Source organism: Chanos chanos, chromosome 6 (genome assembly GCF_902362185.1).
Source record: "Chanos chanos chromosome 6, fChaCha1.1, whole genome shotgun sequence".
Classification (NCBI taxonomy): domain Eukaryota; kingdom Metazoa; phylum Chordata; class Actinopteri; order Gonorynchiformes; family Chanidae; genus Chanos; species Chanos chanos.
The window spans coordinates 6,558,041-6,571,444 of NC_044500.1; the positions used below are offsets into that span (position 1 = coordinate 6,558,041).

The following is a 13,404-nucleotide window of genomic DNA, read 5'->3' on the forward strand; positions in this document are numbered from 1 at the left end:
AAGGAGAAGAAGAGGAAGAAGAAGAAGAGGAAGAAGGAGAAGAAGAAGAAGAAGAGGAAGAAGGAGAAGAAGAAGAAGAAGAGGAAGAAGGAGAAGTAGAAGAAGAAGAAGAAGATGCTTTAAATTACGAAAAAAATGTCTTTTTTTCCCCCCTTTTCATTGATAAGAATAAGCTGGAGCAGAACGGAATGTTCCAGTAAATTGTTGTGCAGAGGAGGCATTTTTTTGTGGCAGACAATAATATCAACACGTTACGAAAGAGGAACATTTGAGGTATCTCGCGACCTTTCGGTTGGGGAAAATAAAACGCAGCTTTTGAGAAAAAAACGTCGAAAAAAAAGTTGCCGTGACGCTCAACGTCGTGGGCATGGGCGGAACTCTTTAAGGTCTTTAAAGGGAAAAAAATTGAAAAGGGCAGAAGGTTTAGCATTGACCTGGTGGGACGCTCTGTATAAAGATATATTCATACGGGTCAGCTGGGACCTTGCCGTTCCTGAGCAAAAAAAGACATCAAATACGATCCTCTAACGGTCCTTTTAATCTCCGAGCCCTCGTACCTCTGTGTCCTCCAGAGGTGCAGTTTTTTTTTTTTTTTCCTACCAGTATTGTGAAAGCAGCTATTAGTTCACATTATCTGCCAACTGGAAAAAATACACTAACTCTCTTTTGATGTGTGAACTTGATATGAATGACTTTGCACATGTGTATGTGGGTTTATGTGTTATGTGGATGTGCATGTGTGTTTAAACAGGGTGATGTAGGCTTGCATTGTTTGCAACTGCAGTTTCTGTCCTTTTTTTCACGCTCAGTAGACCTCTGCTGAACTCTGAGAGAGCGTCTGGGTAATTTCGGACTGCCTTGTGTGGGATGTGTTTTTAGTCCTTTTGAGTAAACGTGTCTTTATTAGAAGTTAATTGAACTATGAGTGATACTATTACTCAGTGGAGTAACTCGGTCGTCCTCTCTTTAAGTTTCAGTTTTATGCGGATGAATTGTATAAAGCTCTAATGAAAAGCTGAGAGGGTAGAGAAGAATAAAAAGAAGAAACCTAGAATAGCCTAATAACAGCTCAAATGACAGTGTTTGAAAATAAGATGAATTGAGATGTGTCGTGACATATGATTCCACCGCATGCTGCCGATGAATCCACTTCATTCCACAGTGTGGCCAAGGTGACGGCGATGCGTTGCCGTGGCAACGGCTTCAGTGTGGGTTGAAATGAAAGTTTGCTTTATGACAGCACGTTTGTTAACGAAACTTTTCAACGCTACTTCACAGTAACGACGCGACGACCTTTGGTTTTTTTGTTTTTTTTTTTTTAATTCTGCACAAGTTTGGTATTTATAACAGCTGGGTGTGATGTGGCACCATGGTCAGAGTTAGAGGAAAAACAACAACAACAACAACAACAGCGTACAACAAATATAAAATATGCAGAATCTCATTCCTGGAAATAAGGAAAAACAGATGCTTTTAATGAGGGACACCAGTTTCTTTTTTTTTTTTTTTTCTCCCACTGTTGTTTTTTTTGACTCATGTCGCCCTCTTCCAATCATCTTTTATTCTTTTCTTTTCTTTTCTTTTCTTTTCTTTTTTTTTTCCAAGTTATTAAACTCCTGCTGGACTGATGATGGCGGCATGGCGTCTTTTCTGCATTGAGTCATACAGTAGTGAGCAGCATTACTTTTTCTTTGTAACCTTTGATTGGAAATGTGTCACAACAAGTGCCACCCCCACCCCCCCCCCCCCCCAGTACGGCCACCAGGCCACAGCCTCAGAGACGAGAGAACGAGAGAGAGAGAGAGAGAGAGAGAGAGAGGGAGAGAGAGAGAGAGAGAGGGAGACGGAGAGGGAGAGAGAGAGAGAGAGAGAGAGAGAGAGAGAGGGAGAGGGAGAGGGAGAGGGAGAGGGAGAGAGAGAGAGAGAGAGAGAGAGAGAGAGAGAGAGAGAGGGCGAGGGCGATGGAGAGAGAGAGAGAGAGCTTCGTCTGACTGCACCACATCATGTACCGACGGAATTTTTTTTTCCCATCTCTCATTTCCCCCTGTAAAACACTGATTTGGTAAAAAATGCTAGCTTTTTTTTTTTTTTGTCTCAGGACCTGGGGACTGTCGGTGAGAGAGAGTGTTATGTCCTAGAGTCCTTTCCCCGGGCCAGCGTCAGAGAAGAGGAAATGAGAGAGCTGTTCTCTCAGGACTGGGGGGGTCGTAAAATGAGTTGGTTGTGGGATTAAATGGAAGTGTGAAGAGGCTCCTCCACTGAGATGTGACCTCCTCTTCCGTCCCTTAGCACCTCCTGATTAAACAGATTCCACGCAGCTGAGACAGCCTGGGCGTCGGGTAACTGACCGAGACTGAGATAGACAGACAGAAAGAAAGACAGGTCAGTAGACAAAGGGAAGAGGCAGACAGGTAGACAGAGAGAAGGCAGACAGGTTGACAGACAAGTAGATAGACAGGTAGACAGACCAGTAGATAGACACAAAGACAGACTGGTTGATGGGCATTCCGACAAGCAGATGGGTTCATACATACATACACATACATATACACACATTGGAAAGCAGCCAGGTATAATAATGGTGCAGTAATAGTAGCTGATTGGTTGTGAGTTCAAACCCCAGGCGTGTCACCTTAGTCCCAGACGTGCCCTCGGGTTCCCTCCTCTGTCCTCTTTCTCCTGTTCTTTCTTTTTTTTTTTCCCTCCTTCTTCTTGACGTCCGCCATCTTTGCGCTGTTCCTCTCTCATCTCTTCCCCCTGCGGTCTCTCTCGTGGTTGTAAGTCGAGGATGAGTCCAATGAAAACGTGTGCGCCTCCCTCTCAGTTTCAGCTTTATTCGTGTCGTCGACGCTCCAGTCGGGGCCGCACGCGCGGAGTGGCCCCTGGGTAGAGTTCCTCGCTCTGGGTCACGTGAGCATTCACTCCTGGCTTTTCAACACGCTGCCCTCAGGTTACCACAGGGCCATTATCTTTCTCTCCCTCCTCCTCCTCCTTGTTTAATGATGTTTCACCCTCCCCCCCCCTCCTCCTCCTCCTCCTCCTCCTCTACCTCCCCTCCCCTCCCCCACCATCTCTCTGCTCTCCTGTTTGATCTGTCCCCTCCACCTGCTGTCTCTGCAGATAATTATCGATGATGATGAATCAGATGAAGACATTTACCCAGTGAAGACATCCAAGCCTACACAAAGGTACGTATGTGTGTGTGTGTGTGTGTGCGTGCGTGCGTGCGTGCGTGGGTGGGTGTGCGTGCGTGTGTGTGTGTGTGTCTGTGTGAGTGTGTGTGTGAGAGTGAATGTGCGAGTAAGCGTGTGTGTGAGCATATGTAGCCTTGTGTCTGTTTTTCTGTTGGAACTCACAGTAAGGAAAATACAGTGGGTTTTTCAAGAAACATAATTTCCATGTGCAATTTTCCCAATACAGGTAAAGTGTTTCACATATTTCTCTATCACAATCAGACACCTTTGTCGACGACGTGGCTGAGATAGATAAACCTCTTTCCCCTTCTGGTCTCTTGACCGCTGTCTCTGAATGTGAGTGAGTTTTTGAGTGAAGTAGTTTGGACATATAGAAAAACAAAAAACATCATGTGAATGAATTCATATTCCAAAAAATATTACATAAGAATGCTGCAGGGTATATCTGAGGCTCGTTCTAACCCAATTAACTTTTTTTTTAAATTTTACAAACAAACAAACAAACAAACCAACGAACCAACCAGTCGTGGAAGTGAAGCCCTATCGTTTTCTGAGACAATTCTTCACTCCTGCCCCGTTCCGTTGGGTTGGCGTTTACGAACGCGGGATTCTGCCGAACACGGCGGGTGATGTTAAAGTTGACAGGAAGTGGAATGGAAGTGACCTCTGACCTCGCTGTTTTGCAGGCCAGCCTCCGCTGCCTCCAGTAGCCGCAGCTCACAGAGTCAGAGCCAGACGTATAAAGGGGTGTGTTTTGAAGACGACGATGAGGTAAGAGCTACAAGCGTCGTCCTGTGTACATTCTAACACACACACACACACACACACACACACATACACACTCACAAACACACACACACACACACACACACACACACACACACTCACAAACACACACACACACACACACTCACACACAAACACACACACACACACACACACTCACACACACACACTCACACACACACACACACACACACATATACACACACACACACACACACACTCACACACACACTCACACACAAACACACACACACACACACACTCACACACACACACACATATACACAGACACACACACACACACACACACACACATATATATATATACACACACACTCACACACAAACTAAATACCCAAACAGTGCATTACAGCCACAGCTCCAGTGTCAAATTTCACATCTCATTCTTTCTGAGGGATTTTCATATCCTACGTCTATCCTGCATCTTCATATCCTGCGTCTGTTGTGTGTTCACTACTGGTGTGTTGGATGGGTTAAATGCAGAGGACAAATTCACTGTTCACAGTGTGTGTGTGCAATCACAGAAACTTAACTTAACTTAATAATATCCTATCCTATCCTATAATATCCTGTTGCCTTAGTAGATAATGTGGTGGTACCATAAATAAAGTCCCTCTGATCATCCCATCTGAGATCATTAGTCATGAACAAGTGGTTACTGACTCAGCTTTCTCTTTCTCTCTCTCTCTCTCTCTCTCTCTCTCTCTCTCGCACTCCCCCGCCCTCTCTCTGTCTTCCTCTGCTTCCCAGGAGGAGTTTGACCCGTTTAAAGGATCGAGTCGACGGGGAAGGCGATAATTTAGATAACACAGTTGCACCCTGCACATTGTTGTGACCCCTCCCCTTTTTATGACATAAGGTTTGTTTTCAGTTAGCCCCTCCCCTTTTTATGACATTAGGTTTGTTTTCAGTTAGCCCCTCCCACCCCTCATGGACTTTGGACTTTGCTAATTGCAGTTCTTGCAAAAGAGACTGATGAACAATGATTCTGCGACACACGGTGACCTTCCAGAGGAGCTCCCACTGGAACTGCATTGTTGTAAGCTGCATCGTGAGCCAGTCGTAACTTAATTTTCTCACAGCAATGGGAATTATGGGGTGGCATTATTTCTGTGGGCTAAAATCGCACGCTCATCAGAATTTGTAATGATGATGTAAGTACGATGGCTTTCCGCCCTTGCAGCTGTGTGTCCTGTTTGTTCTGCGCGAGGCGTTTATTTTTGTTTTTTTGTTTTTTTTTTCATCCTTTGCGCTCATTTTAAATGTATCTCTGTTCTCAATCAGCAGATTTTCCACATTACACGGTTTTAATATTAAAAACCCTGAGTCACACTGGAAACAGCTCATATCCCCTCTCTGTGTCCGCTGTCTGCGCTACACCTCCCAGTTTGTTCATTGGAAGCCAGTACCGGAAGGTTCTGAATGAGTCGGCCTACGCACTGCGCCTTGATGACGACGCGCCGCCTCGATATTTTGTCTGATATTTCTGTTCTGGGTGGTCAACAAACAAATAAACAAACAAACAAACAAACAAACAAACAGAACCAAACAAGGCAGCGTCCCGCTGCGTCTGCAGGCCGATTATTGGACTCTGAATCAGAACCAGATTACTTTCACAGGGCGAAGGACCACAGTATGCCGTCAGAAACACTCCATGACACTCTGCGTGTTAGCGGAAAGTGTGTGTTTGTTTGTTTGTACATGTACGTGTGTGTGTGGGGGGGGTTTGACTGCTTTTCCATTTAATGAGTGACATTAAGAAAACATTACGCGTGTGTGTCGAGAATAAGAACATTGGGCTGCAACACACAAAACACACACACACACACACATACAGTGAAACCTGTTCCCACTCAACAAATAACTCTGGTGAAGGTTATATGTGTTTGTGTAAAGTTAATCTGCTATTAAATGTTCTGAAGCTGTTAATTACATTTTCTTGCATGGATTTCTTTCCTCTCCTGATGCGTGAGATCAACACTAGCTGTGACGTCAGTGAAAGGGTGACATTTTCCATGTCAGGGTCAAGTAGCACTGGTAGGTGGTTGGGATCCTCCACACTGCCTGCTCTAGAAGGTCATATTTACTTTGCAGCAAATGCTCAAAAGTCTAATTTCGATGAGCAAAGACAGTTACCATCTACAGTGTGCCTCTCTCCAATCGGCTCAGCACCTTCAACGTGCAAGTACTGAACCACTGAAGTCAACACCTGCAGACCAGTACAGACCAATTAGACTTTTTCTCTCATTTGACTGTGATTTTTAGAGTAATGCGAGGGATAGTCCACACACTTTATATCCTCAAAACTTCTGAAAAAAAAAAAAAAGGCTCAAAACCACTAGCCTTGAATTCCTATTAGCGTCTGAAATAGCTGAATTTTAAGGGCGATATTCATTGTGTTTAAAATGATTATTTTACCATCTATCAGTGGTTGTGAACCAGAACGGCACTGATGACCAATCCCTCTGCTATTTAAAAACACAGGTCTTTCTGTTTGCCGTTCTGCTCTTGGGCTCATGTTCATTATAGACTCATCTGTTAGAAGACAGAGCCCACTCTCTGAGTCACTGCTTCAGACACAAATGGTCTTTTCTGGCTCTAGTCATGAATATCAAACAGGTATGTCATTTTGTTTTAATAATTTTTATTTATTTATTTATTTATTTATTTATTTTTAAGGTGTCATTTCCGCTGACGTGGAGGTTTAGCTAATAACTATTCTGACGGAAAAAAAAAATAACGTTCAGAATCAATCTGTTTTAAATGTCACCGATTCCGTTTGAGGGATAGATATTCTCTCTCCTTTTGGTTTTCACGGTGTCCTGTTTAGCGGACGTCATGATCTGGCTTTAATTTGGATAATTTTTAATTTGCCTTTGATCTTTTCTTTATGAGGTCATTATTCATACACTGGTGTACTCTTTGGTGTTTTGGGCCTTAGCTCTCTCTCTCTCTCTCTCTCTCTCTCTCTCTCTCTCTCTCTCTCTCTCTCTCTCTCTCTCTCTCCCCCTGCAGAGTGAAAGAGCGCCTGAGTGAGAGTCGGTTTGTCCCTGAGACCCTCGCTGTGTATTTGTGAGACAGAGTGCACACTTTTTGTATGTGTTATGTCCACTGAATGATGTCCCTCGGGGTGCCCAAATTGGCATAAACAAGATTATCCATCTCTTTTTCTGATTACTAAGGGTCCTGTTGTGTAATGCGACTGGTGCACTGTGTGTGTGTGTGTGTGTGGTCAAATTATACAACTAACTCGACTGGTGCCCCCGGTGTTGTCTCTTTGTCTCTTCTGGGAAAATCACTGGAGTGAGGAAAACAAATGAAGAGAGAAAACCGTTGTTTCAAATCTGTTTCTTTTCCTCCCTGTTCCCTCATAGCAGTGCCTGGTTCCTAAGGCGAGTTGCCTATTGATGTATTCCATGGATTTTGACATAATTTGCGTCGTAGACCTCAGCTGTAAAAGAGTTTTGCTCATCAGGAACAGTTGCCACGGCGCTTTTGTGTGAGGACTCACGAGGAGGGAAAACTGAAAAGGGACAAAATGAAGAGAGCTAAATTTGAAAAACTGGTATTCTTAAAGAAGAAAAGAGAAGCATATGGAATAATTCCTTGTGATTAGATCTCATTAAACTAATTTAGTCTGGCTGTTTGTCTTTATTTCCACGATTTCTTTCGTTTGACCCACCGAATGAGTACTTGGCTGACTGACTAATTCATTCATTGATTCATTGATTCATTGAATAGTTTTTCGGATTACTTTGAGGCGTAAACTAGCTCCGTGACCGACTTGACTAAAACGGGGAAGGCTCAAATGAATGGAGGAGGGAGCATGGGGGGCGGGAGAGTGCTCTTGTGAATGTCACGATAACCAATATCTGGCCAATAACAAGACAGTACTAGGCACCCGATGGCGGGGCGCTGTTGTTTTTAAAAGCAGTTGCGCAGCAGAAGTTGCCACGCGCCCACAACACTTGAATCCATAGAGGAAAGATGCACCGCAGTTTGACCCACTCTAATGTCGAAATCCTCATAGAATGCAATCCACCATGATTTCCGTGACACAGGGAACCCTGCGGTAACTAAAAAGCAAACTTGCGATAACTACTGCGAAGAAATGCACGGGAGTTCCATGGTATTTTCTCTTGCGTATTTGACCGCCAGTCTGGGGCAAGTTGGAGCGCAAACGTTCAATGCCTCGCTCCTCGAAGGGATTTTCGAGGCGGTTGGAAACCGCTCGAGACTTTACGCGCTGGATGACAGCACACTCGCAGACTGGCGCTCTCTAGTCGGGAAGAAACGGCACGGAGGAGAATCCCAGCACGCCACAGTGAAAGCTCTGCTGATCTTCGCCTATTCCGTCATTATCTTCATCTCTCTGTTTGGAAACATCCTCGTGTGCCATGTGGTTATTAAAAACAAGCGCATGCACTCAGCAACAAGTCTCTTCATCGTCAATCTTGCTATTGCTGATATTCTGATAACGTTGCTGAACACGCCGTTCACTCTGGTACGAGCATACGTTTTATGACACCAGATTGCTGTATTTAAAACTGGAGCGTTATATGGTTTTCTTACGCTGCACTGATTGGCAAAAGCAGAGCCACTTTTAATTAGTTCAGGGTTTTGTTTTTTTTTGCGTGTCTGGTAGGTCTGTGACTCTCACGGATTAGACTAATCAGTCCTTGAGAAGTCAGCAGAGAGAATATAAATTGCCGGCTGTTCATGCTGGACTGAATAAATGATTGATTGTTCCACTGGTCCTGTCGCGTCGCTGCGCGCCAGTGATTGTGTCTGTGTAGTTAAAAAGAACCCACCACAATCTGCTAATGACTCTGTGAGGTATTTGTTTATTTATGTCTTTGTTTCCTGTCCTGTAAACAGTCTGTCTGCGGTTTTGCAGGTGCGGTTTGTGAACAGCACTTGGATGTTCGGGAGAGGCATGTGTCACATTAGTCGATTCGTGCAATACTGCTCATTACATGTGTCAACGCTGACCCTCACTGCTATAGCGCTGGACAGGCGACAGGTACACACACGTTTACATAAATCATGCTTAGACGCACCATACTGCAGCAGAAGCGCCTCGAGCTCGGGACTTGAAACGAGTCACACTCCAGTTGCATGTAAACTGACCCATCACTCCATTTGACACGTCCTCAAGTGGAACATCATCAAATGTTTTATTACTTTCACTAGGAATTTTCAGGGAATTGCCTGTAGTAATTTACCAATCAGGACTGGACAAAAACATTAAAACAATGTGCAGTCATTTACGAATACTTTCTAAAACAATGTTTCAACTCCTGATCTGAGAACTACAATGTGTTTCCATGAAAAGATGTAGAATGGAGACCCGGGGCTTAAGCTCTCTGGACATGAAAAACTTTTTAAAAACTGAAACACCTATTTCTCCGGATCCAGAATGTGCATGACATTGTTGTGGGATTAAATTCATGCCAAACTTGTCAGGATTAGATTATCCGGCGCTGATTTGCAAATGGTGATTTACAGTCGCAGCTGTTCTTAGCTCTTCGTGAATCCTGTCACACATCTGAAATTCAAACTTCGCTCACGTAAAGTTTCGCTTTATATTTGTAGACTCTTATCCAGAGCGACTTCCAACATGTACAAATTCAAGTCAAATTAAGCAGAAAAACCAACCTGTGTCATCATAGTATAAAACCCGTCTAGTCCCAGTAATAATCACCACAGTTGAATAGGGGTTTTTTTTATCGTCTTTGAGGATGAGAGATGAAGGGAAACTGGGTTAGCGATGATGTGGTATGTTCTGGAAAAATGGGTTCCCATTCTCTGACAGAAGATTGGCCACCTGCAGTTCTTCTCCTGATGACCGACTCATCCCACTAGCATGAGAGAAATGAGAGGAACTGAGTTCACGGGGAACTTAATAAGAAAGCAGTTCTTTGTGGAGTTACCCAAAGAGACTTCAGATATGACTTAGGACTTGTGACCATAAACGTGACTTTCACTTGACTGTGAATGACTTGAGAATTGTTTGGAAAATGTTTGAAAATGATGTCTGGTCATCGTTACCGTAATGGGGGAATAAACATTTACGGGATAAAGATTTTTTTTTTCTTTCTTTCTTTTTTTTTTTTTTTTACGTGGTGCTTAAGTGACTGTCTTCTGCTTTTCAAGATTATTAACCATTATCTTTGGCATTCAAGTTTTTTAATGTTTATTAAATCAGTTTTGTGTGTCTATAAATGGTATGTATGTATGTATCAGAGTGAAGAAGGGAGTGTTTGCAGGAGAGGGGTAGGTAGGCAGGTAGAGAGAGAGAAAGACAGAGAGAAAGAGAGAGACAGGCAGTGAGTGCTCCACTGATACGTTCTCTTGGGTGTGTGTGTGTGTGTGTGTGTGTGTGTGTAGGTGATTCTGTACCCGCTGAAGCCGAGGATGTGTACCGGACAGGGCGTGGTCTGCATCATCTTCATCTGGCTCATGGCCAGCTGTTTCTCTCTGCCTCACGCCATCTACCAGAAACTCTTCACTTTCGTCTACAGGTAGCTCTTTGTGTGTGTGTGTGTGTGTCTGTGTGTGCGTTTGTGTGCCCGCCCGCATATGTGTGTGTGTGTGCGAGTGCATGCACGTGTCTCTGCATGTGCATAATGGATATGTGTACAACAACTGATGGACTGATGAAAAATTTAATGGGGAGAGGGGTTGAATATGTAGCTGAACTTCTGGTCTGTGGACTACCGATGCATCCAAGCATTCAGAGAAAAGGGAATTGTATGATTCATAAAACAGAGAATGTTCTGATCCAATGGCTCTTTTTAAGCTGCAGTTTGAAGAATCCATTAAAAGATATCAGAGGCACTCAGAAGACAGCTGCATGTCCTGTGTATCATCCCTTACATCCCAAATGCTTTTTTTTTTCTCTTTTTCCAAGAAAATTGGCGGCTCCGGATTTCCTCTTATCCCTCCTCATTATACCAACCCTCTCTCTCTCTCTCTCTCTCTCTCTCTCTCTCTCTCTCTCTCTCTCTCTCTCTCTGTGCTCTTCTCATTTTTTCTCTCTTATATTCCATCTTAACTCCTCAACTCACTCACTCTCTCTCTCTCTCTGTCTGAACCCTCTGTATAAATGTGATATTGAAATAGACTCTCTCTCTTCTTTTCAGTAAGGACATAGTTCGCTCTCTGTGTGTTCCGGACTTCCCAGAACCCTCTGATCTGTTCTGGCAGTACCTGGATTTGGCCACCTTCATCCTGTTGTACGTTCTGCCCCTCCTCATCATCACGGCAGCGTACTCGGCCATCGCCCGCCGCCTGTGGCGCCGTAACGCCATCGGCGACGTCACTAGCGAGCAGTACTTTTTGCAGCGAAGGAAACGGAAGAGGACCATCAAGATGCTGGTTTTGGTGGTGGCCGTGTTTGCCATCTGCTGGTTTCCATTGAACTGTTACGTGGTGTTGTTGTCCAGTCAGGCCATTCAGTCCAACAATGCCATTTACTTCAGTTTCCACTGGTTGGCCATGAGCTCCACCTGCTACAACCCCTTCATCTACTGTTGGCTGAACCAAGGCTTCAGGGCCGAACTCACGTACCTACTGGGCATGTGCAGACACGGTCGGGGAAGGGGGAGGGGCAGAGGAAACGTGGGACAGGGGGAGGGGCCCGATCAGATGGCTCCGCCCTGCGCGGCCTGCCGAAGGACAGCCTGGCCAGAGAGCCAGGGCTCCTCGCAACAGTCCAATCCCAAAGGTAGCCACGCCCTCAGGTCGGCTTCACTCGCCCAATCAGGGAAGACGGACATCCTCTCGGTGGAGCCTATTGTGGCCGCCAGCTGAACTGAAGGGGTCTGTGTATTGAGCCGCCGTTTCTTATGAGGCACACACAAAGTCCGGCTCTGATGTTTATCTGAAGGAGACTGGCGGAGCTGTAAGGAAAAACGATGTCGCTGAAAAAGATTTGACACAAACCAATATTGATATATGGATTTTTCCTGGGCCCTGTAAAATGTTTGATATGTAAGATAGGGATTGTATTAGCGGCTGAAAGCATTTATGATGTTTATGTTCACATGAGGAAAAAAATCTCTTGTATCTTTTAAGGACATTAAATTATAATTTTACACAGGCTCATTTTTAGAGCACTCAGTTAGACATCATATACTTTGTGCAAAGTTTATGTAAATATATAATGTATATTTCATCCTGTGTTTTAAAATTTGTGTCAGCTTGTTTATGCATTTCAGTCTGGTTCACGAACGTCAAAGTTCTCCTGTATAAACACATTGTGCGAACTGTAATGAAGAGGTGTCATCGTCAGAGGTCAACAAAAGGGTCAAAGATCACTGACAAGGACCACTGTTCTTTATTGATGTTGGAAGACTCATTAACATTTTCACTGCCTTAAATCACAAAGAGCCAGCATTGTCACAAACACTGTGTTTAATGACGGTAGCGAGTGTTTTAAAAATTGTGTTCAGATGGTCTTTTGCTGTACCGCCCTGTCAGAATATAACACTTTTAATATTGTTATTTGAACGTCAGTGTACTTTACTTATATACTTATTTTGAAATTTCATGATGTTTTTTTTTTCCTTTGCTGTTGTTGGAAAGTAATTTTAGATTTAAATACTGCGATCAGGTTGTGCTAAACAGTGAGCGCTTTGGTCTGAGAGTTTTTTTTTTTCAGCGCCTCTGTCATGAGTAACGTTGGCTTTGGCCTTTGTACAGTAATCTTTTCTGGACGTTGGATGAGCGGGGGGCGTCAGGTCACGGCTTGCCTCACCAGCCTCTCCGAAAGTCGACTCCAGGTGGCGAAATTTAACAGCGTTTCTCGGGAATATTTTAAAAAAAAATGAAAAGAAAGAAAACTGGAAACATGGAATATTCTGTTTATTTAGATGCCCCTCAGAACTTAAACTGTCATTTTTATGTGATAATACCACATTCTCAGCAATGTGTTGGTATGCTATAAATGATAATGAATTAATAGAATATGCTTTAAATTCGCAAGTGTAAATGAACAACTACACGACCACATAAACCGGAACGCACTGTAAATCAGGTGAAGTGAATATGGACAAACGCAGTTAATATATAGAGCGGAACCAATGCCGGGCGAACGCTGGAAATGGGACGAACTCGATCTAGTGCGAGAGTCACCTGGGTGCTCTTTAATCTTGACCCATAGGGGGCGCTAAATTTCTTTACTTGTTAGTGGTGCGTGAGGCAAAGATAATTGCATCAGTATAACTCAAGCTTATGAAAGTGGACATAGATGGTGAAAGACGGTGATTACAGATTATGGGGCACTGTCCCCTGAATCACTCTCTGGATGATTGGCTCTGATGACAGGTGGAACCAGCAGAATTAATGAAATGTTAATGTTTACATTGCTTCAGTGTGCACAGGTTCACTTTAAAAAGGT

The 13,404-nt window shown here is 43.9% G+C and overlaps 2 protein-coding genes across 2 annotated transcripts in view; both read left to right on the plus strand.

The window, feature by feature from the left end:
• mre11a (MRE11 homolog A, double strand break repair nuclease) overlaps positions 1–4,799 on the plus strand; it is a 35,219-nt gene extending 30,420 nt beyond the window's left edge. The window contains exons 17-20 of the mRNA XM_030776836.1: positions 2,783–2,910; positions 3,121–3,188; positions 3,881–3,965; positions 4,752–4,799. Coding sequence (XP_030632696.1) covers positions 2,783–2,910; positions 3,121–3,188; positions 3,881–3,965; positions 4,752–4,799 — 329 coding nt within the window. The remainder of the gene's footprint in view (positions 1–2,782; positions 2,911–3,120; positions 3,189–3,880; positions 3,966–4,751) is intronic.
• Positions 4,800–8,112: 3,313 nt separating this feature from the next.
• LOC115814115 (probable G-protein coupled receptor 83) lies at positions 8,113–11,816 on the plus strand. Its single transcript, XM_030776839.1, has 4 exons — positions 8,113–8,505; positions 8,899–9,024; positions 10,392–10,525; positions 11,147–11,816. Exons 1-4 carry the CDS (start codon positions 8,113–8,115, stop codon positions 11,814–11,816), a joined length of 1,323 nt encoding a protein of 440 aa, XP_030632699.1.
• The last annotated feature ends 1,588 nt before the right edge of the window (positions 11,817–13,404 follow it).